The 24,870-nt window shown below is 43.7% G+C and overlaps 1 protein-coding gene across 2 annotated transcripts in view; it reads right to left on the bottom strand.

Moving 5' to 3' along the window:
* Positions 1 to 22,486, bottom strand: part of EGFL8 (EGF like domain multiple 8) — a 58,497-nt gene extending 36,011 nt beyond the window's left edge. The window contains exons 1-3 of one of the 2 annotated variants that reach the window (XM_077483750.1): positions 22,348 to 22,486; positions 5,740 to 5,822; positions 1,276 to 1,404 (exon numbers count right to left, since the gene is read on the bottom strand). In XM_077483750.1, coding sequence (XP_077339876.1) covers positions 1,276 to 1,404; positions 5,740 to 5,822; positions 22,348 to 22,395 — 260 coding nt within the window. In that variant the 5' untranslated portion in view covers positions 22,396 to 22,486. Of the gene's footprint in view, positions 1 to 1,275; positions 1,405 to 5,739; positions 5,826 to 22,347 lie in introns of both variants that reach the window. The other variant, XM_077483741.1, reaches the window with a different exon arrangement.
* Between the last annotated feature and the right edge of the window lie 2,384 nt (positions 22,487 to 24,870).

The following is a 24,870-nucleotide window of genomic DNA, read 5'->3' as shown; positions in this document are numbered from 1 at the left end:
AGTTACACACTATCTCGGTTCCCTCTCCCAGCATTGACTCAGCAGTTCAGTTCCCTCTGCTCCCCCTCTCAGCAGTTATACCCCAGCTCAACTCCCTCGGCTCCCCCCCTCCCAGCAGTTACACATAAGCTCAGCTCCCTCTGCTCCCCCCTCCCAGCATTGACTCAGCAGCTCAACTTCCTCTGCTCCCCCTCCCAGCAGTTATACCCCAGCTCAACTCCCTCAGCTCCTCCCTCCCAGCATTGACTCAGCAGTTCAGCTCCCTCAGCTCCCCCCCTCCCAGCAGTTACACATGAGCTCAGCTCCCTCTGCTCCCTCCTTCCAGTATTGACTCAGCAGCTCAACTCCCTCGCCCCCCCCCCCCCCCAATCCCAGTATTGACTCAGCAGCTCAATTCCCTCTGCTCCCCCCTGCCAGCAGTTACACACCAGCTCGGCTCCCTCTCCCAGCATTAATTGGAGGCTGCCCTTACTGTCCTCCAAGAGACAATGGGTCAGCATGACAGCCAAGCCTCTGGTACTTTCCGAAGGAGAAGTCAGCAGTGGCAGACAAAGAAGACCTATCAGTAATTTAGCAGTTTTGCACCATTTCCCAAAGTGACTCAGCTGCTCTGCTCCCTCCTCCCAGCAGTTGCAAACCAACTCAACTCCCTCTCCCCTCCCAGTATTGACTCAGCAGCTCAACTTCCTCTGCTCTCCCTCTGAGCAGTTACACATCAGCTCAACTCCCTCTCCCAGCATTGACTCAGCAGCTCAGCTCCCTCTACTCCCCCTCTCAGCAGTTATACATCAGCTCAACTCCCTCAGCTCCTCCCTCCCAGCAGTTACACAGCAGCTCAGCTCTCTCTGCTCCCCCTCTCAGCAGTTATACATCAGCTCAACTCCCTCGGCTACCCCCTCCCAGCATTGACTCAGCAGCCTTACAGTCATTTAATATATAATGTAAACACGAACAGGCTCCTGGGACCCACCAGGGACCAATTTGTGTTTGTAATCTGTAACCTTGAAACCAATTTGGTAAATCTGTCCAACAAGATCTTCCTTATTATGTAGTGTTAGATGTTTAAATATCAATCGACAATCAAACTGACTTATTGTTGGTGTGTGAGAGATCATGTGATCAGCCCTGAGTATATAATAGGTAGGAGCTACTAAAGATCACAGCCTGACACAGAATCAGGGAGGACAGCCAATGAACAGCATTCCCTGGTTCAAGCATCCCGCCCACCATCATGCAGTAATACTTCATACCAGTGTACGGAGCCCTCATTCTTACCGGTAGGTGCTGCAGGTCCTGTGGCCCCGGCATGTGGTCAGGTACGGTTGGTACACCGGCTGAATAAATGTCTCATTGTAAACAAGGGGAACTTTTTCCACCTGTCTTGAACACACCCCAATGAAGGTGCTGAAAAACAAGACAACACATTGTAAGACCCGATCAGCTGATCTCTCAGGGACGAATCATTTGGTTTCGTTACTTTAACATTTGACAGGTAATAATTTTTAATGTACATTTCACATTTGTACAGAATATACAACTTTAACTACTAAAAACCGACTGTATATGTTAGCATCCTTGCTTTAAGACTGGCATAACGAAATAGAGCAGAGGGTAAAACACTTACAATAGGTATAGAAAAGAATCACCCCTCTTTAAAATAATCATATTTTGTTGCTGAAATGAAGACAGACACAGTTTTTGTTTTATCCAGCTGTCCACAACCTCTGGCACTCACCCTCTGCTCCAGCCCCCCCCCCCCCCCCAGAAGCCTTCTGTGTTACCAAGGGCCAGCTTTGCTCTCAGGAACAAACAAATCTTTGTGAGCACTCATAGCAGGGCATGACGGGGACAGATTTTCAGAATCTGAGAGAGAGAGGCAGAGTGGCCTACATAGGGAGGTACTAGAGCCAGGTCAGGTAGGAGAGAGAGATACAAAGAAGCTTTGAGAGGAAGGAGTTGGGGTTCCACCCTGTGCATAGTGCACCCCTAAACCCTGCACTCTGTAAATAGGAACCCTACCTTCTGTACATAACGCACCCCTGAACCCTGCATGCTGTACATAACGCACTCCTGAACCCTGCACTCTGTACATATCACACCCCTAAACCCTGCGCTCTGTAAATAGGAACCCTACCCTCTGTACATAACGCACCCCTGAACCCTGCATGCTGTACATAATGCACTCCTGAACACTGCATGCTGTACATAACGCACTCCTGAACCCTGCACTCTGTAAATAACACACTCCTGAACTATGCACTCTGTAAATAACACACTCCTGAACTATGCACTCTGTAAATAACGCACTCCTGCACTCTGTAAATAACACCCTCCTGAACACTGCATGCTGTACATAACGCACTCCTGAACCTTGCAATCTGTACATAACACACTCCTGAACCCTGCATGCTGTACATAACACACTCCTGAACTCTGCACTCTGTACATAACGCACCCCTAAACCCTGCACTCTATACATAGTGCACCCCCAAATCATGCACTCTGTACATAGCGCCCTCCTGAACCCTGCACTCTGTGCATAACACACTCCTGAACTCTGCACCTTGTATGTAGTGCACCCTAGATACAACAGGCCCTTTGAGGGCAACCATACTGCTAATGCAGCCCACAATGAAATTGAGTTTGACACCCCTGATCCAAGTGAGAAATGCAGCACCAACATATCAGAATAAAAAAAAAATACATTAAAAATAGAATCACTGAGTTGAAAAAAGGATCACATCCCTCCTACAAATGACTTGTAAACTCAATCAGGTGTAGCTAATCACCTTCTCAATGGCCCACAAAGCCATTTGACTTTCAATTGTGGTCAGCTTTGGTCATTTTCATTAGCTCAGCATGAAAAGAGCTTCCCTGGAGCATTTCAGTCTCTGGTAGTGCAACTGAAGCAAACAATCAACTATGGGTTGCAAGGTACTGTCTTCGGGATCTCCGCACTAAAGCTGTGCACAGGCACAAGTCAGGAGATGGATACAAACAAATTCATAGTCTTTATCAATGCCTAGAAGCACAGTGATGTTTATTATTAAGATGTGGAAGGTATTTGGGACAACACAGACCGTCCCTGGATCAGGACGTTGCTCCAACCTGGATGAAAGAGCGAGGAGGAAACTGGTCAGAGAGGCTACTAAGAGGCCTACAGCAACTCGAAAGCAGTTGCTGGAATTTATGACAAAGAGTGGTCATTGTGGACATGTGACAACAATATCACAAATTCTCCACAAATGTGGCCTGTATGGGAGGGTTGCAAGAAAAAAGCCACTCCTCAAGGAAGGCCACATGCAGCCATGACTGAGCTTTGCCAAAATGCACCTTGAAGATTCTGAGGCCTCATGGAAAAAGGTGTTATGATCAGATGAGACTAAAATTTAAATATTTTGTCTCAACACCAAACGATATGTGTGGCGGAAATGCACCCAAAGAACATCATTCCTACATTACAGAATGGAGGGGGTAATATCCTGTTATGGGTGTGGGGGGTAATATCCTGTCATGGGGGTGTTTCTTTGCAGCAGGGACTGGAGCACTAGTCAGGATAGAAGGAAAAATGGATGGGGCAAAATACCATCAAATTCTTGAGGGAAATCTGCTGCCCTCTGCCAGAAAGTTGTCAATGGGAATAAGGTTTTCCTTCCAACATGACAATGACCCAAAGCACACAGCAAGAATGACCACACATTGGTTGAAGGAGAAAAAGGTGGATGTCCTTGTATGGCCTAGTCAGAGCCCAGACTTAAATCCCATTGGAAATCTGTGGAATGACTTGAAGACTGAAGTCCACAAACGGTCACCATCACATTTACCCGAACTTGAGCAAAGAAGAGGAGGCAAATATTGCAAATTCTAGATGTGCAACTTTAGTAGAGACATATCCCAACAGACTAAAGGCTGTAATTAAAGCAAAAGGTGGTTCAACAAAATACTGACACATGGGGGTGATCCTTTTTCCAACTTAGTGATTCTCCTTTTAAATTTTTTTATTTTGTTTTCTGACATTTTGGTGTTATATCTTTCACTTGGATGTTATAAGCTGCACTGAGTAAATACAGCTGGATACAACAACAACTGTGTCTGTCTTCACTTCAGCCCGCAAAACAACATTGTGATTGTTGTTAGGGGGGGGGGGGGGGGGGGGATTCTTTTCAATACCCACTGTATAGAATAAATTCTGTTCAAGTCTCCGTATAATCTGAGATGGACTGGTTTTGCTCATTGTAGAAAATGTGCAGTCAGAAAGGTTTGGTTGGGTGCGGTGCTGAATATAATGAACTGATAATGTGAGGAACTGTAGGTTTAGTGGTGTCAGTATAGTAGATAGGTTGCTCTAAACAAAGGTTATCCTCTACCTATTGAAAGGCCTTAGTTAAAGGCACAAAAATCTTTTTATGAAAAATTTGCAGTACAAATTGCCCCAACATTCATTCAGCTGTCATGAATAATCCCTACGTCATTTCATATGATTGTTAGCTCCATCTAGTGGCCATAATACAGTATTTCCCTGATTTAGGAACTTCAGGAAAATACCACATTATAGCTACTAGATGGTGCTGACAATCATAGCAAATAGACATATTGGGCAAAATACAGGATTATATGTGACAGCTGGGTGAATGCTTGATATCATGGGTGCTCAACCTGTGGCTGTCCAGCTGTTCCCATGAGGCATTGCAAGGCTGACAGTTATAAGCCTGTCTCTCAAAGGCAGAGGAATGATGGGACTTGTAGTTTGGCAACAGCTGGAGGGCCACAGGTTGAGCACACATGCCTTAGATGAAGAGGTGCACAAAAACAGGAGCAACTCTCAAAGTGTGTGCATTTCCCTTATTGAAGCTTCCATTCAGAAAAATGGGGAGGTAGCAATCCAATGTGCGGTGTCAGTTTTTCTCAGTGACACCTCCAGGTTCAACAGATCAATGTCCACAGTACTCATATAGGAGGCATAAGGTCTACTGGGTGTCCAACCTGTGACCCTCAAGCTGTTGCAGAACTAGAAGTCCCATGAGGCATCACAAGGCTGACAGTTACAAGCACGACTCTCAAAGGCAGAGGCATGATAGGACTTGTAGTTCCGCAACACCTGGCCACAGATTTGATACCCACTGGGCAGGGAACTCAGTAGAGACATTATTGGGCCTTCCTGCACAAAGAATGAATGATATTCAAAGTTGAATTCCAGTAATTCAGCAACTTTACAAAAAGTGCAGGCACACTATGAGTTAAGTCCAATTTGGTGCATGTCACCTTAAGGACTTATCTCTATTACTTATATGTGACATGTTTATTTCACTCCCAGAAGATACACTCCAGAATCTGAGAAGAGAGAAGCACACACAGGAGCTGTAACTGCTCCTTCACTCTGTGTTAGCCATTCACAGAAGCCTTTGTATTGAGATAATGATTTCACGTAATACAAAGGCTTCTCTGAATGGGAAAAAAGAGGGGAAGGGCAGTATTGCAGTTCCAGTAGCTCTGCTCATGAAGGAAGTGAGCAGCCTTTAGAGCTCAGGATGTTATCTTCCTAGGGCACAATAAACCTGTGAAATGCTAATAATACAGATAAGTCTAGGAGGCAGCAGACACCTCCTTAGACTTAACTCGTGGTATACCTGCCATTTTTTTTATAAAGGAGCTGAATTCCTGGATTTTCTTTTTCATCACCAGCAATCTGTACTGTCTGTGATACCCACACAAAATGTAAACTGTTCAATAATAGCTCACCTGGGACCCTGCGCATGTACTGACAGACTCGCTGCGAAGACCAGAGCCGTCCACAGAGACATGGCGGGAGACATGATCCTTCTCTGCTGAGCAAACACACAACTATTACTGCTATCATCACACTGTGCTATTATTATTTATCACTTAATGCATCAAGACAGCCAGAACCCTGGCAAATGGTTTACAAAAACAGTGAGAGGTAAACACAGCCACACATAAAGCATTGACATATAGCCTAATAAAAGAGTAACAAGAGACATGGCAAACATTTCACTGTATTATCATGAACCTCAAAAGAGTAACAAGGACTCCAACTGTATATTTGCACAGGAGAAAATCCTTTATAATATATGTCTCAAGAGTAACAGAGGAGAAAGAGACCAGAAACAACAAAGAGTGGAAAATAAGGAAAGAGGAAGAGGGATACCCTGAAAGAAGGTGAGGAAGTGGTGGTGCCTCGGAACGGCCTGGTCCAATCAAGTCTCCTAAGCCCCATACACACTATCAGATATTCTGCTGAGTTTTTCCTTCAGGTTTACCAAAACCATGTAGTGCAAGGGTCTGCCTGATTGCATACAAATTGAAACACCTAAGGTTTGACCCAGGGCCGTTTTTAAGGCAGGGCAAAAGGGGCAGCTGCCCTGGGCCCTGTCATTGTTCTGGGGCCCAAAGTGGCTGCCTCATACTTGCCAACTATCCTGGTTTAAATTTCCTCGTCCCCTGAGGTTTTAGTCCTGTGCTGTGTCCCAATATCTCAGTGTGAAGTGCTGCAATTAATGTTGCCCAGCTCTGCCTTATTGTTATGTAAAGATGACTCACCTGCAGACCCTGCATTTACATGTAAATTACCAGCATTCATATGTAAATAGTGGCAGCATTCATATGTAAATAGGGGATATCATGCCCCCTGAGGTCATATCCACAGTAATCTCTAGCAACCAATCAACAAGCAGAAATCCTGTGCTGCAACCTCTAGCAACTAATCAGTGAGCTGTAATGTGTGCTGTAACCTCTAGCAACCAGTCAGTGAGTGGTAATGATACACTGTAACCTCTAGCAACCAGTCAGTGAGCGGCAATGATACACTGTAACCTCTGGCAACCAATCACAATAGCTGCCTCTGATTCAGTAAACAGATTTTGAGTCTAGCTGCTAGATGGGGCCCCAAGAAAAGTTTTGCCCAGGGTCCAATCAATATTAAAGACGGCCCTGGTTTGACCTCATATTATTTGGTTTTGGTAAATCCGAAGGAAAAACTCAGCAGAAAAACTGATAGTGTGTATGGGGCTTAAGAGTTTTACTTGTACATAGTCCACCTAGGGACTCGAGATGGTCTTGAATTGTTTAGCAGTATCATTAACCCCCCTGGCGGTATTCCCGAGTCCGGCTCAGGGTGGAGATTTTGTACCAAAAGTGGTAACCCCGAGCCAGACTCGGGACCGCATTTCTGAATGCAGGGAGGGTTTACTTACCTTCTCCCCTGGATCCAGCGATGTCCCCCCGCTGTACGAGCGGCTCGTCATCTTCCGGATCTATCACGGAGTTGATCTCCGTTCCCTGCGAGCGTTGCGACGCACGGGGACGGAGATCGGCACCAAATTCAAAAAGTGAAACACACACATTACATACAGTATAATGTAATCTTACAGATTACATTGCTGTATGTAATTATTTCACATCCTCTTTGTCCCTAGTGGTCTGCCCAGTGTCCTGCATGCAGTTTTATATTATAAAAACTGTTCTTTATGCCTGGAAACTGGAGATTGTCCATAGCAACCAAAACTGTCCCTTTACATCAAAAATAATTTTAGACCAGCTAGAAAACAGCGATAATAAATTAGAATCACTCGCAGAATTGAGCGATAGCGATTTGTGGGGAGATCCGTCATCAAATATTGAAAAGTAATGACAGCGACAATTCTGCAACTGAGCAAATTTCTGTGTTTTTGATTTGATTACATTATTGAATAATTTTTATTATTGTTATATTATTATTTGGTATAATTATTTATAGTTATTTATTATAATATAATTTATGATTTCATTTTTCAAACTTTATCATACCCGGGATGTCTGCTAGACTCTGGTTTGGACAGATTTAAGAGTTATTCCTAAGAATTACAGGACTACAATATAAAACGCCACATTTTCATGCAAAATAATTGTACGGCTTTTAGCACCTAAAATCCGAAATAATCGTACCGCCAGGGAGGTTAATAGCACTAGCAATTTGCTCATTAAGCATTATCCACAACACCTTTCATCTGTACAATGACATGCTCACTGAAGCTTTCTTCTATGAACGGGCAATGGAAAGCTTGTCCGTCAAGAGCATAAAAAAGATCAGTCGCTGTTTAGATGGAGGCAGGTGTACAATAGGCTCATTCAACACAGCTATACTGTATGTGGATTCTGAGAGATCGGAACCTCCTGAAACTTTTACAACCACGGACACTCCCCCCAGATGTTATACATACTTCCAACTGCTTGCCAACCTCGGAAACACAGGGGTGTCGAAGACAGATAAAGCCTTGACAACTGAAGAGGGACCATGTACCATTGAGTCATGGCTTTGATAGCCTCCAAACGGAGATGTTTAGCACACCTTTGCAAGTTAAGTGGAAGGACAAGTGCCAATGGTCAAGATCATTATCAGAGGCCAAATCCAAGTCCCACGGCCGCATGTAGGGAAATTTATTGGGGGAGTCCAACAGCAGCCTGTAGATAATATAAATGCCTTCCTTGTGCCCTGCCTCCTGTGTACACCATGTCTCGTAGGGAGTAAGACCCCATAAACACTATTCGATTTTCTGCCGATTTTTGTGTTCAGATTTACCAAAACCATGTAGTGCAGGGCTTGTCTGATTGCATATAAATTGAAACTCTTAAGGTTTGACCTCATATTATATGGTTTGGGTAAACCACCCTCTCATTGCACACTGCCGTTTGGTGGCAGTTCTGCTTGCATTGGATTTTCGGTGCTGCGTGGTGTCCTTTGCCATGTCTTCATAGCCAGCGCCATTGGGAGTGGGGGGCTAAGGGGGGCTGGAACCCCAAATGGGTCTCCAAAAAGCCCGGGTCTCGGGCATTCACAAATCTATTATTAGCCCCGAGCCAGAGCGTGGACGAGTGGCATAGCAGGTCCTGCCTTCTGGAGCCTGCAGTGCCTATGATGGACGTCCCACTGGTCCAATGCCAGGACCGCGGGACGTGTGACATCCATCATAGGCGCTAATTACAATGCGGCCACGTCACTATGAGAAGATCCCCACTTGGCGCTCGGGCAGACGGCTCTCCTCTCCTGTCTCTGGCTACCTGCTGTCTACTGGGATGGGCGTGTCGGAGGCGCACACTATGGCTAAGCTGCAGGATGGGGTCATGGTCATCTAAAGTCTGACGTCACGTGTAATGGTCAGGTAGGTCAGTGTGGGTCTGGGTCAGTGTAATGGTCAGCGTATGTCAGGTTGTCAGGTAGGTCAGTGTGTGTCAGGTAGGTCAGTGTGGGTCTGGGTCAGTGTAATGGTCAGTGTGTGTCAGGTAGGTCAGTGTATGTCAGGTAGGTCAGTGTATGTCAGGTAGCTTACCGACAACCGCCCACCCCCCCCCCCCGACCCCCGTGTTGGGCTCGGACTGTGGGCTGAAGCCCCTGGTCTTTTTCCCACCCTGCAAAGCCCCTGTTCATCGCATTGTGTGTATGGCATGTGAACCCCCCCACATGCCATACACGCAATTCTATGAGCAGGGGCGTTGCTAGGTGGTAAAAAGACCACCCCCTCATTGCACGCGCCGTTCGGGGCAGTTTGTTTTGGGATTTTGGGTGCAGCATTGCGCTTCACCACACAGGTGGAGTATGTGCCATGTGGGGGTTGCACACTTCCCAACTTTTTGAGATGGGAACGAGGAACACCTATTAGCAAAAACTATTTAGGCATAGGACACACCCCCTGACACTCCCCCTTAAAGGAGAAGTATGCAAAAAAAAATTGTTAAACCCATAAGTGCTTTTTTTTACCACTACTATTTCTTTATACTGGCTTTTGAAATTTAGAGGTAAATATATTTTTATTGTACATAAAAAAAGAAAGTATTAGAGCAATAGACGTAGATCGTCTTATTCATCTTACATGTAATATTGTACAATTTATATGGCAGAGGTGGAAAAAAACATAATCAAAGACAGCTAAACAATAGAGGCTTGCACCCCAGGTTAAAAGAGCAAATACGAACAAATCTCCAGAGCTAGGAAGGCCTGGCTTTTGAAATTTAGAAATGCAGCAATTTTTTTAATTGGATGAAAGGTTTAGCACTGAGAAACGTAATGCATTTTATATACAACTATATAGATCAGATCAAAATGAGGAGGAAAGGGGGACATTGTTCCATTCAAGGACAGTTCTTCAAAATCAGTGACAGTTGAGAGCTATGGGGTTCTATTGTGTGGGGGAGGGTGCAGCAGGATGCGCCATTTGACTGTGTGGACAGGGGATACTTGCATCGGCTTTGAGTGACTTTTCCTAGGCTGAGATGATGTCATCAGTCTGCTGCAGGCAGGAGGAAGAATCTCCTCAGTCTCCTCTCCCACCAGTGTTTAGATTGCAACTTTGTGACATGTTACAATGTAAAAGGCTGCAGCAGGGGCCGATCTGTGTAAGACATTTGTGTCATCTCTGTGCCAACAGCTCAGTGCAGGAAATAGATGGTGACCCTGGATATACGCAGGACATGCAGAACTATGCAGTGTCTTTTTGCTGCACAAGCAAATGCATCAATGTGCATGGAGCCTTACAACGCTTTTCTAGTCAATGTTTATCACCACTCTCACTATCACTCTCTATCTCTCTGATATTTCCTGATCAGTGCCATGGCACCATCATATCATTCTATAGGGAATATTAGTTTGGTTGGGAGTCATGTGATTCCATGTATGATCGGCTCCCTCTCAGCCTGTGAGCGGTGATGTCATACATACAGTCAGTGTCACAATGAGCTCCTGACCCCTCAGTAGGATTTAGAGTTTCCGCTTCTCCTCTATAAGGTGCCGGAGTTAAGAGTATCTGAAGTTGACTTTTTTTTCTAACTGGAAGAATATATTGTGTATTGTCTGCTTTTTTTTTTTTTTGCAAATGCTGGTGACAATAATTACAGGAAGAAATGGGCCATATCTTTTACTATACCATTCATTGGCTAAAATAACTAAATATATTTTATTGCTTAACACTAAAGGATGTATTTATAAAAACAAAAACAAATTCAGGGCTATTTTTTTCCTGTGAAACTGCACCTTCGTTCTGTGCAAATGGGGGCAAAATCGAATGTTATTAAGCCATTTTCGAATGTTTGAATGTTATTTATCAATAAGAAATAGAGTGGCTCAGGAAAGTACTGCATTATGGCCACTAGATGGAGCTGACACTCATAGCAAATAAGTATTTATTTCCATCTAGTGGCCATAATGCAGTAGTTTCCTGATTCTTTCTGATCTGATGATTAATATTCAACCTGGGCAGAAAATAGATTAATAACATACAGTTTTTCACAGGACAAATAGCAATTTTTTTTAAATAGATTGACCAACCAAAGGTATTGGCAACTAAAGGTATTGCCTATAATTTGACTTTCCTATCTATGGAAACTACAGTACAAGATAGTATTGGTATGTTTGCTATAGTGGTGCACCGAAATGAAAGTTCCGGTACTGAAAACTGAAAATTCAGTATGCACTTATATATATATATATATATTGTATTATATTTGACTTTTTCATTAATATCATTAGTTTAAATGTGCTGCAATCATTTTCTTGCGCTTGTGGCAGCATTAACTGTTAATGGCACCCCAAGTGAGGGTAGCAGACGTGCGTTTGCCACATGACACTGGACATGCCAAACATGCCAAAAAGGTTCTGGAGCAACTTTAAGGCATTTTTCCATGCAAAGGGCAGCCCATTCAAGTGAATATGCTGCCCTAAGTGCGACGCACGTTAACGCATCCAAAAAAAAAGGGCATAAAAAAAAACATGAGCATGACTTGGACTTGGATGCGAATTAAGTCTTAGCCCTTGTACACACGGTTGGACATTCCGACAACAAAATCCGTCGGATTTTTGTCCGAAACTGGTGTTGCATACACACGGTCAGAAAAAAGTTGTCGGAAAATCCGATCGTTCAGAACATGATGGCGTTATTTCATTACGACGGGACTACATTCAGGTTAGTAGCCAATAGCTTTGGTCTAGGAATTTCATAGTTTCATAGTTTCATAGTTAGCAAGGTTGAATAAAGACACCAGTCCATCCAGTTCAACCTGAGTGAGTGTCTACAATTGTCCCTATCCCTCACATCGGTCCCTACCCTCAAGGAGCCCACAATCCAAGGTCCCCATTCATATACTAGGGCCAATTTTGAACAGAAGCCAATTAACCTACCTGCATGTCTTGTGAGTGCATTACTTATTTGATCTGAGCATGCGTGGCACTTTGTCCGATCGGAATTCTCTACAAACGATCAGACTTTGTCCAGTCGGATTATGCTGTTTATGGCCCAGCTCTAAAACTTTGTCGGTCGGATATTCCGACGGAAACAGTCCGATGGAGCCCACACACGGTCGGATTAACACGGTCCGATCGGACATTTTCCGTCGGAATGTCCGACCATGTGTACAAGGGCTTAAAGTCAGGAAAATATGAAATAATTCTGATATTTCATATTTATCACTTGCAGCCTGTAGGTGTGGAGTGCCAAGGAGAAAAGGAATACAAGCATCTCTGGTATCTGCTGCACTATACCTAGACTGCTAAATGACTAAATGGAATGACACAGGGAAAAAGAATTAAAGACGCTAGCTAAAATGTATTTAATATTTGGCATAAAGTCCTTTGTTGGTAATGACGGCTTCAAGACGCCTCCTGTATGGAGAAACTAGTCGCATGCATTGCTCAGGTGTGATTTTGGCCCATTCTACCACACAGTCTTCAGATCTTGTAGGTTCTGTTGACCTCTTCTATGAACTCTGATCTTTAGTTCTTTCTAACGGATTCAAGACAGGTGATTGGCTGGGCCATTCTAGCAGCTTTATTTTATTTCTTTGAAACCAATTGAGTGTTTCCTTGGCTTTGTGTTTGGGATCATTGTATTGCTGAAATGTCCATCCTCGTTTCATCCTTATCATCCTGGTAGATGGCAGCAGTTTTTTATGAAGAATGTCTTGGTAGATTTTTACATTCATCCTTCCTTCAATGATATGAAGTTTGCCAGTACTGTATACTGAAAAACAGCCCCACACCATGATGTTCCCACCTACAAACTTCACTGTTGGTATGGGGGTGTTTTTGGGGTGATGTGCCATTTGACCTCCAAACATGGTGTGTATTATGGCATCCAAAGAGTAAAATTTTGGTCTCATCTGACCAGACTATATTCTCCCAGTATTTCACAGGCTTGTCTAAATGTTGTGCAGCAAACTTTAAATGAGCTTCAACATGCTTTTCGTTCAGCAATGGAGTCTTGTGTGGTGAGCGTGCATACAGGCCATGGCGGGTGAGTGCATTACTTATTGATTTGTTTGAAACAATTGTACCTGCTAATTCTAGATCTTTTTGAAGTTCTCCGCAAGTGGTCCTTGACAACTCTTCTGATAATTCTTTTCACTCCTCTGTCAGAAATCTTTCAAGGAACACCTGATAGCGGCCGGTTTATGGTGAAATGATGTTCTTTCCACTACCAAGTTATGTCCCCAACAGTGCTCACTGGAACATTCAGAAGGCGTGCATACAGGCCATGGCGGGTGAGTGCATTACTTATTGATTTGTTTGAAAAAATTGTACCTGCTAATTTTAGATCTTTTTGAAGTTCTCCGCAAGTGGTCCTTGACAACTCTTCTGATAATTCTTTTCACTCCTCTGTCAGAAATCTTGCAAGGAACACCTGATAGCGGCCGGTTTATGGTGAAATGATGTTCTTTGCACTACCAAGTTATGTCCCCAACAGTGCTCACTGGAACATTCAGAAGTTTAGAAATCCTTCTGTAACCAATGCTATCGGTATGTTTTGCAACAATAAGGTTGCAAAGGTCTTAAAAGAGCTCTTTGCTTTTACCGATCATGAGATGTTTCTTGTGTGACACTTTGGTAATGAGACACCTTTTTATAGGCCATCAGTTGAGACTGAACCAGCTGATATTAATTTGCTCTGAGAGGCAGGATTGCTTTCTAGATACTGATAGATTTCAGGTGGTGTCTTGGCTTTCCATACCTTTTTTCCACCACCTTTTCACGGGTTCAATACTTTTTCCCTGTGTCATTCCATAATATTATACAAAACTTAAAGAGGAGGTCCCCCCACAAAAAAAAAAAATCAGCAGCTACAAATACTGCAGCTGCTGACTTTTAATATTAGGGTCTTTACCTGTCCTGAGATCACGTGATTGTCAACACCCCAGCCGATCTTCGGATCGGCTGTCAGGCGCAGCCACCACCAATCCTGGTAAGGGAACCCAGCAGTGCAACCTTTTGGCTTCACAGCCAGTTCCCTACTACGCATGCTTGAAGCGCGCTACGCTTTCTAAATGGCCTGGTGGCGGAGGAAGGGGGCCAAACTTCTGAGAGTTGGCGCCGTCTCCGGAAATGGGAAACGGTCAAAAACAGGTACCCGCTCCCCCCTCCCCCATAACAGGTGCTAAATGTGGCACCAGAGGGGGAGAGTAGAAAAATAAGCGGAATTTCCACTATTGAGTGGAACTCTGCTTTAGTTTTGGTGTTTGGTGTCAATTTGTATGTATGGATTGCTTGGGTTGTTACCGATATGTGGTGAAAATTTCATGTCAATAGCATCTTTTAGAAACAGATTTACCTAGAAAAATGATGATGTGTTCAATACTTATTTTACCCAATAAAAAAAAAAAAAAAAAAATATATATATATATATATATATATATATATATATATATATATATATATATATATATATATATAAAATAAATAAATAAATTATATATATATATATATATATATATATATATATATATATATATATATATATAGATTTATATATTGTAGACATGTCACTGGAGAAGTGGTTGAGGGGGTGTACATCTCACCTAGGTTGCTACACAGTGTGAGATGGTAAATCCAGGATGGATCAGTTTCTCAGCAGCGATATGCTGCTGAGTTGTTATTTAAATTTTGCCGGGCCTGGGTTTATATGGAATGGCAGGTAGGTTTGGTAGAGGGACCTGTCATTCCACATCCCCCGATCCAGTTCTGGGTTTGGGATCAGGTGAGCTTTGATCCTAATTAGCCTGGGAAGCTAAAGGCTCTGCAGAGTCTGCAGGTGATTGCTTCTCAGCCAGGGAATGAACAATCTGTGTGTTGAAGGAAGCTGCAAACACAGCCACTGCTGGAGCTAAAACTCACCCTGCGATGTCCAGGCGAAAGACGCTGTGTTTGTAAGTGTCAGATAGGTGAGCAGAACCTGTTAGTAAGCGCCCAGCCGGGCTAGGACTTTTATTTTTGTTGTACTTAGAAAGCACGGTGTTGCTGTATATTTTGTTTGCTGGACTGTTTGTACCACGAATAAACGCCAAGATCTGCTTTATCAAATTCCAAGTCTGCTGTGAACTGTGTCCAAACACACCCTACCCCGGGAAGATCCCTTACAATTGGTGGAGGTAGCGGGCAACGCGGTTGCTAGGGGCAACGGTGTGGACAGACTTGGCTACAGCTGCTGATGTCCTGGGTGAAAGCTGCAACTACACTCCAAAAACAGTCCAGCAACATGGAGGAGATGCTGAAGCAGTTTATGCAAGTGAGTTTGCAACAACAGCAGGCTCAGACAGAGGCCAATAGACGACATGAACAGTCCATGGCTGAACAACAGCAGATGATCGCTGCACAACAGCAGGCTCAGATAGAGGCCAATAGACGACATGAACAGTCCATGGCTGCACAACAACAACTTATTGAGCACCTGATAGCAAATCGAGAGGCGCCTGTGGTGATGGGAGCCGCTCCAGAGATTTTTTCTGGGAGAAGGACTGTGCAGAAAGCGCTGCAAAAGATGACTGCTGAGGACGATGTTGAGGCCTATCTAACAGTATTTGAGCGCGTGGCTGAGCGAGAGAAGTTACCAGCCGCTGAGTGGGCAGAGGTAATTGCGCCCTATTTAACAGGTGAACCTCAAAAGGCCTACTATGACCTCAGTGAGCAAGAGGTTAAGGACTATACTCGGCTAAAAGAGGAGATACTTGCCCGACTAGGAGTTACTACTGCAGTCCGTGCCCGGAGGGTACGCAACTGGAGCTACAGTCTGGACAAATCAGCGAGGTCCCAGATGTATGACCTAATCCATTTGGCAAGAAAGTGGTTGGAGCCAGACACTTCTACTCCTGCACAAATCCTAGAGAAGGTCGTGATGGATCGCTACCTCCGAGCCCTTCCTACTGACTTGCAACGCTGGGTGGGACAAGGTGATCCTAAGAATGCAAACGAACTTGTCAACCTTGTGGAGAGGTTCCAGGCGACTGAGGACTACCTCCGTGATGTTCCTGCAGCATCTTCACCTCCCCGGAGCGCCAGATCTGTGCCGTCGGCTGGTAAGAGACTTCCATCTATTGGGGGAGTGTGGAGGGGTGCTGATGGGGGGGAAAAGGGCTCAAGTGGTGTCTCAGGGACAAAAGACTGGTGATGGTCCCGGGTGGCTAAGGGGCTCTGAAAAGGACTCCTTGCCAAAGAGACCAGGCCCTATCCAGTGTTGGAGATGCCATGAGGCGGGACACGTGTCGGCCCATTGCCCTCTTACCTCTGAACCCATGGAATGTGACGCTAGCCGGCGTCAGTCGCTATTTGCGGAACCATCTTGTGCTGCAGTTCCTGGACTAGAGACTGAACCGCAAATCTGCGATATTACAATCAATGACTTTCCTGTTAAAGCGTTAATGGACTCAGGAAGCCTTGTAACCTTGGTGCATGCTAGCCTGGTGACTGGGGACTTAGAGTCTAAAAAGCATATGAGTGTTGTGTGTATACATGGTGATACAAAAGTGTACCCTATAGTGCTGGCTAAAGTCGGGACTGAACAAGGCACAGTACAATATGAAGTGGGTGTGGTTAAAAACCTCATGCATAATGTAATATTGGGGCGCGATTTTCCTTTATTCTGGGCTCTCTGGGAAAAAAGAAAAATCCCCAAAAGGAGTGAGGATACCTCTAAGGTGGTTGCCTTGTCCACTGTGAATGATAAAAGTGTGCAGGATGAAAATGATTGTTTTCCTTTGCAGGTCCTGGCTGGGGAGGAGGAGGCTCCTCCCACTGAGCAAAATATACTAGACTTAGAGGTGTCTAGCGATAATTTTGGGACTGCACAATTACAGGACCCCACTCTCAAAAATGCGAGAGAGCAGGTTGCTGTTATGAACGGGGTACCTCAGGAACCAGATGCTGAAAAAAGATTTCCACATTTTTCGGTGACTAATGATCTTTTCTATAGAGTTAATAAGGTTAAGGATGAGATTGTGGAACAGCTTCTGGTACCTAAGCCGTACCGGCGTCAGGTGCTTGACATGGCACATAACCATGTTCTTGGGGGACACTTGGGGACTGACAAAACGCGAGAGAGGGTTCTCCAGAGGTTTTTTTGGCCGGCCATATATGATGACATTAAAAAATACTGTGAGTCGTGCCCCACATGTCAGGTTAGTGCCCCAGTGTCACATTTTCGCAGTCCTTTGGTTTCGCTCCCTATTATAGAGGTGCCTTTTGAGCGTATTGCCATGGATTTAGTGGGTCCCATTGTAAAGTCAGCTAGAGGACACCAGTATATTTTGGTAGTCCTGGATTATGCGACCCGCTATCCTGAGGCTGTACCCTTAAGAAACACTGCATCTAAAACAATTGCACGTGAGTTGTTTTATATGTTCTCTAGGACTGGGATCCCCAAAGAAATCCTAACTGACCAAGGTACGCCATTTATGTCGAAAGTAATGAAGGAATTATGCAGACTATTTAAAATCTCACACATCCGTACCTCTGTGTACCACCCCCAGACGGACGGATTGGTGGAGAGATTTAATAAAACTTTGAAACATATGTTGAAGAAAGTGGTGGCAAAAGATGGGCGTGACTGGGATCATTTATTACCCTACCTCATGTTTGCTATTAGGGAGGTGCCCCAAGCGTCCACAGGGTTCTCACCATTCGAGTTGGTCTATGGTCATCACCCTAGGGGTCTACTAGACATTGCAAAAGAGACATGGGAGAATGAGTCCACCCCATACAAGAGTGTTATTGAGCATGTAGCACAAATGCAGGACCGTATAGCCACTGTAATGCCCCTGGTAAGGGAACACCTCCAGAGGGCTCAAGAGGCCCAAAGTAGAATTTACAACCGGTCCGCAAGAATCAGGACATTCAACCCAGGCGATAGGGTCCTTATACTAGTCCCCACTGTTGAGAGTAAATTCTTGGCGAAGTGGCAAGGTCCCTATGAAATTGTTGAAAAGGTCAGTGAGGTGAACTACAAGGTGCACCAACCAGGTAGAAGGAAGCCTTTCCAAGTTTATCACATAAACTTGATCAAGCCCTGGAAAGACAGGGAATCCTTGGTGGCGACAAATACTGTTAATAATTTGTCACCACCAATCCCTCCAGTCAAGGTAGGTGATACTCTATCAGTGTCACAGAAACAGGAGGCTCAGGAATTTTTACAGAAAAACAAAAACAAGTTCTCTGACCTCCCAGGGCGTACACACCTCATCCATCATCACATTGAAACTGAGCCTAGAAGCAGAGTAAACCTTAAGCCCTATAGGATACCCGAGGCACGTAGGGAAGCCGTATCTGCCGAGGTAAAACGTATGCTTGATCTGGGGGTAATTGAGGTGTCCCAGAGTGAATGGTCCAGCCCAATTGTGCTAATCCCAAAGCCCAATGGAACTTGGAGGTTCTGTAACGATTTCAGAAAGTTGAATGAGATCTCCAAGTTCGATGCGTATCCTATGCCCAGGGTAGATGAGTTGATTGAGAAGTTGGGTAACGCCAGGTACATAACCACCCTCGATCTCACAAAGGGCTACTGGCAGATTCCACTTTCTGGTGAGGCTAAAGAGAAAACTGCATTCTCCACCCCTGATGGGCTATTCCAGTATGTAGTGATGCCATTCGGGTTACATGGAGCGCCTGCAACTTTCCAGAGGTTGATGGACTTGATTCTGCGACCACATCGTGATTACTCAGCTGCCTACCTCGATGATGTGGTCATTTTTAGCCCTGATTGGGAAAGTCACCTCTGTAAGGTACAGGCCGTGTTGGATGCCATAAGTGATGCGGGGTTGACCATAAATGCCGAGAAGTGTGCTCTAGCCCTAGAAGAGGCCAAATATCTAGGCTACATTATTGGGAGAGGGTTGATTAAGCCACAGCTAAATAAAATTGAGGCAATACAGAATTGGCCTAGACCCCTGACAAGGAAACAGGTTAGAGCTTTCCTGGGTATTACGGGGTATTACCGTAGATTTGTGCCGAACTTTGCCTCAGTTGCTGCTCCACTAACTGACTTGACAAAGGGCGGAAAGACAGCAATGGTCACGTGGACCCCAGAGGCCGAGGAGGCTTTCCAAAGTCTTAAGTCTGCCTTGTGCCAACCACCTGTCTTAGTTACCCCCGATTTCAGGCGAGAATTTCTGGTCCAGACAGATGCCTCTAACACAGGCTTAGGTGCAGTACTCTCACAAATAGTGAATGGTGAGGAGCATCCAGTGACGTACTTGAGTAGAAAACTAACCCCGGCCGAGAAAAATTATGCCATTGTGGAGCGAGAATGTTTGGCAGTAAAGTGGGCCCTAGAATCGTTAAAGTATTACTTGCTAGGCAGGAAATTCAAGTTGGTGACAGACCATGCCCCCCTAACATGGATGAAGTTAAACAAGGAGAGAAATGCAAGAGTGACTAGATGGTTTCTCTCCCTACAAAACTTTAATTTCACTGTGGAACACAGGCCAGGGAAATTACAGGCAAATGCTGACGCATTGTCAAGGGTAAGTTGTCTGTGGGGACAAAAGGCTCAGCCCTCCGGTCTGAAAAAGAGGGGGGGGATATGTAGACATGTCACTGGAGAAGTGGTTGAGGGGGTGTACATCTCACCTAGGTTGCTACACAGTGTGAGATGGTAAATCCAGGATGGATCAGTTTCTCAGCAGCGATATGCTGCTGAGTTGTTATTTAAATTTTGCCGGGCCTGGGTTTATATGGAATGGCAGGTAGGTTTGGTAGAGGGACCTGTCATTCCACATCCCCCGATCCAGTTCTGGGTTTGGGATCAGGTGAGCTTTGATCCTAATTAGCCTGGGAAGCTAAAGGCTCTGCAGAGTCTGCAGGTGATTGCTCAGCCAGGGAATGAACAATCTGTGTGTTGAAGGAAGCTGCAAGCACAGCCACTGCTGGAGCTAAAACTCACCCTGCGATGTCCAGGCGAAAGACGCTGTGTTTGTAAGTGTCAGATAGGTGAGCAGAACCTGTTAGTAAGCGCCCAGCCTGGCTAGGACTTTTATTTTTGTTGTACTTAGAAAGCACGGTGTTGCTGTATATTTTGTTTGCTGGACTGTTTGTACCACGAATAAACGCCAAGATCTGCTTTATCAAATTCCAAGTCTGCTGTGAACTGTGTCCAAACACACCCTACCCCGGGAAGATCCCTTACAATATATATACATATATATATATATATATATAGATTTATATATATATACATATATATATATATATATATATATATATATATATATATATATATATATATATATATATATATATATATATATATATTTATATATATATATATATAGATTTATATATATATATATATTTATATATATATATATATATAGATTTATATATACATGGATATCTATCTATCTATATATATCCATGTATATATCATTTTTTATTTTACATTTTTTTTATTTTATAATTTTTTATTTATTTAAATCGTTTGTTTATATATATATTATCTATTTAATATATAATAATTAAATATTTTTATTTAAAAAAAGATAGTAGAGTTGCAATACAATTCAATATAAAGAGAGTTAGGAGAAGGGTCCTGGTCATAAGAGCTTGCAATCTAAAAGTGTGGGGGGATTATATGAGCCTCATGCGTATTTTATCTATCTGCTCTGTCTTTTTTTTCCCTTCTTCTATATCACTCTGTAATCCTTTAGGGCTTTGCATTTCTCTGATGTGAAATGTCAGAGGTTCCCACTCTGCCAGTGCTGTTCTATGGGGGGGATACATCAAACCCTTCAGTCAATGGAAATTCTGTTTCCTTATCAGCAGTCCTTTCCTTCTCCAACCGATATTTCCTGCACACTACACTGCTGGTGTATGGAAAGGCAGCAAAGTTCACCACGAGGTGGAAATAAAGCATGTGCCAGAGAATGGTAAAGGACGACTATATGTCAAAATTTGGAAACAAATGCCAAAAAATAAAAAGTGAATACAAAATTTTCAGTAAAAATGACAGTATAACAAAGTGTCAATATTGAAGGTCAAACCACTCTAAGCTGACATTTTCAGGCTGTTAGTTGCATTATGCGGAAAGTTCCTGCAGATCCATAGCCAAGAATACCCCAATGGAGGTCCCGGCTCTGACCCCCATCTTCTACATTGATCTTTTTATAATGTATTATAAAAATTATAATAAATCAATAAATAAAAATAGATAAGGGAGCCATAGGGAAAAGCATTTCTTAATGAAAGTGGGCAGGGCTGGGAATTCACAATTAACGTTCCTCAAAAGTATAACATTCCAATGGGAGGTTCAACCCACTGAAAGATTAAATATTCCTTTTGTGTGAACTTGCACAAATGCTTTAAGCGCAATTTCAGCACATAAACAAACATATCAATGTAAAGATATCCGAATACAAACAAGCAGAGCAGAGAGGTAAGACACATAATGGGGTTTATTTACTAAAGACAGAGAGGGCAAAATTAGTCACAATTCTGCAGAGAAACCAATCAGCTTCCAGGATTTATTGCTAAAAGTTAATTAAACAAGCTGTGGTTAGAAGCTGATTGGTTGCTCTGCAGAATTGTGACAAATGTTTCCCTTCTTTAGCTTTAGTAAATAAAATCCATAGAGGTTCATTTATTAAAACTGGAGAATGCAAAATCCAATGCAACTCTGCATAGAAACCAATCAGCTTCCAGTTTTTTTCCCCCAAAGCTTAACTGAACAAGCTGAATTTAGAAATGGATTGGCTACCATGCACAGCTGCACTAGATTTTGTATGCTCTAGTTTTAGTAAATCAACCCCGTAGTGATCCGATAGAGGAGAGATCTCCATAGGTAAGGAGGATAGGGAATAGTAAGGATAGGGAATAGTAAGGAGGATAGGGAGTAGTAAGGAGGATAGGGAGTAGTAAGGATGATAGGGAATAGTAAGGATGATAGGGAGTAGTAAGGATGGTAGGGAGTAGTAAGGAGGATAGGGAATAGTAAGGATGGTAGGGAGTAGTAAGGAGGCTAGGGAGTAGTAGACAGGTGAGAGCAGTCAGGCAGGTAAAGTGATCCCTGGACAGTATATGAGAAGACCAGGCAGAGTTCTGTACAGACTCACTGTCACAGCTGTCAATGTCCCTCGCAGTCCCAGGCGGAATATCCTCATACTGGACGCTGGACAGAAGAGAGGAACTGTGAGTGGAGGGAGCACACGCCCCTCATACCCAACCACAATGTGTGACTGTGCCAGCACTTCTCTCCTTTCTTCTGGGAGCTTGTACATCATCAGAGAAGACCTTCCATTACAGAAAGACCCCCCCCCCCCAAGAAGTCCTACTGTGACCCCTATTCTATGAGATATCTACTTTGCAATTAATTATATTTCCTCTCTGTGATTCATTCTGCATTTCCATACATTTCTCAATCTGCAATTTTTCTGTACATACCCCCTCTGTTATTCTGCACATACCCCCCTCTGTTATTCTGCACATACCCCCCTCTGGTATTCTATACATACCCCCCTCTGGTATTCTATACATACCCCCCTCTGTTATTCTATACATACCCCCCTCTGTTATTCTGCACATACCCCCCTCTGTTGTTCTATACATACAAATACAAGCAAAGAAAATATGTAGCACTAAGGCTCCATGCACACTGAAGCTGATAAACTGCAGTTTATTGGCGTTTGGGCGTTTTTTGTAAAAGCCCATAAACTCCACTCTATGTTAGCCTATGTGTTCATGCACACATGAACGTTTTTCAGCTTTAATGAGCAGTGGAGTTTATGGGCTTTTTACTGAACGCCAGAAATTCGCGTTCAAAGTGCCGTTTTTCAGCGCCAAAAAACGACAAACGCTGATAAACGCTCATAAACGCTCGTTTATTAGTGTTCGGCATTCTATTTTTCAATGCATTGTGGGATTTTTGGAGTGTCCTCTGTGTATTTTTATAAAAAACGCCCATTAACGCTAACGCTGTAAAACGCTCATAAACACTCATTAACGCTAGTATAAAACGCTGTTAAAAGCAGGTTTTTCAACCAGCGTTTTCTGCCAGCAATCTGGCGTCCAGAAATAGCTTTTTTGAGCTTCAGTGTGCATGGAGCCTTTGGCTTGTAATAGCCATGTGAAAAATAAATAAAAATCACAAAGTGAACAGTAATGTGCAATGTGCAAGTAAAAGTCCAGTGACCAATGTGAAACTGGTAAATGTGAGTCAATCTGAAGGATTTAAATCCGAATGGAGATCAACCGTAGTGTCTCGGAGATGATGACTGCACAAGAATGTAATGCTTGTGACAAGGAGAACATCAATGCTTAAAACACTCAATGAGGTACTCTTACCAGCAGAGGTGGACACACATACCATGATCTCCATTTGGATTTAAATCCTTCAGATTAACTCACATTTACCAGTTTCTCATTGGTCACTGGACTTTTACTTGCACATTACTGTTCACTTTGTGATTTTTATTTATTTTTCACATGGCTATTACAAGCCTTAGCGCTACATATTTTTTTGCTTGTATTTGTATGACTTTGTTTGCTTGAGTGTTAGCTGCTATAGAAATAGATTTTTTTTATTTTTTTTATATCACCCCCACTTTTTAGGTTTAGCGCAGTGTTATCCCCCCCTTTTTTTGTATTCTATACATACCCCCCTCTGTTATTCTGTACATACCCCCCGCTGTTATTCTGTACATACCCCCCGCTGTTATTCTGTACATACCCCCCGCTGTTATTCTGTACATACACCCCGCTGTTATTCTGTACATACACCCCCGCTGTTATTCTGCACATACCCCTCTGTTATTCTATACATACCCCCCCGCTGTTATTCTGCACATACCCCTCTGTTATTCTGTACATACACCCCGCTGTTATTCTGTACATACCCCCCCGCTGTTATTCTGCACATACCCCTCTGTTATTCTATACATACCCCCCCGCTGTTATTCTGCACATACCCCTCTGTTATTCTGTACATACACCCCGCTGTTATTCTGTACATACCCCCCCGCTGTTATTCTGCACATACCCCTCTGTTATTCTATACATACCCCCCCGCTGTTATTCTGCACATACCCCTCTGTTATTCTGTACATACCCCCCGCTGTTATTCTGTACATACACCCCGCTGTTATTCTGTACATACCCCCCCGCTGTTATTCTGCACATACCCCTCTGTTATTCTATACATACCCCCCCGCTGTTATTCTGCACATACCCCTCTGTTATTCTGTACATACCCCCCGCTGTTATTCTGTACATACCCCCCGCTGTTATTCTGTACATACCCCCCGCTGTTATTCTGCACATACCCCCCCGCTGTTATTCTGCACATACCCCGCTGTTATTCTGTACATACCCCTCTGTTATTCTGTACATACCCCCCTCTGTTATTCTGTAAATACCCCCCTCTGTTATTCTATACATACCCCCTATGTTATTCTGTACATACCCCCCTCTGTTATTCTATACATACCCCCCTCTGCTATTCTGTACATACCCCCCCTCTGTTATTCTATACATACCCCCCTCTGTTATTCTATACATACCCCCCTCTGTTATTCTATACATACCCCCTCTGTTATTCTATACATACCCCCCTCTGTTATTCTATACATACCCCCCTCTGT

Source organism: Lithobates pipiens, unplaced genomic scaffold, assembly GCF_037356315.1.
Source record: "Lithobates pipiens isolate NorthernLeopardFrog02 unplaced genomic scaffold, aLitPip1_a1.2 Scaffold_1, whole genome shotgun sequence".
Classification (NCBI taxonomy): Eukaryota; Metazoa; Chordata; class Amphibia; order Anura; family Ranidae; genus Lithobates; species Lithobates pipiens.
Note: the sequence above shows the minus strand (reverse complement) of the source record. Positions and strands in the feature narration are given on the sequence as shown.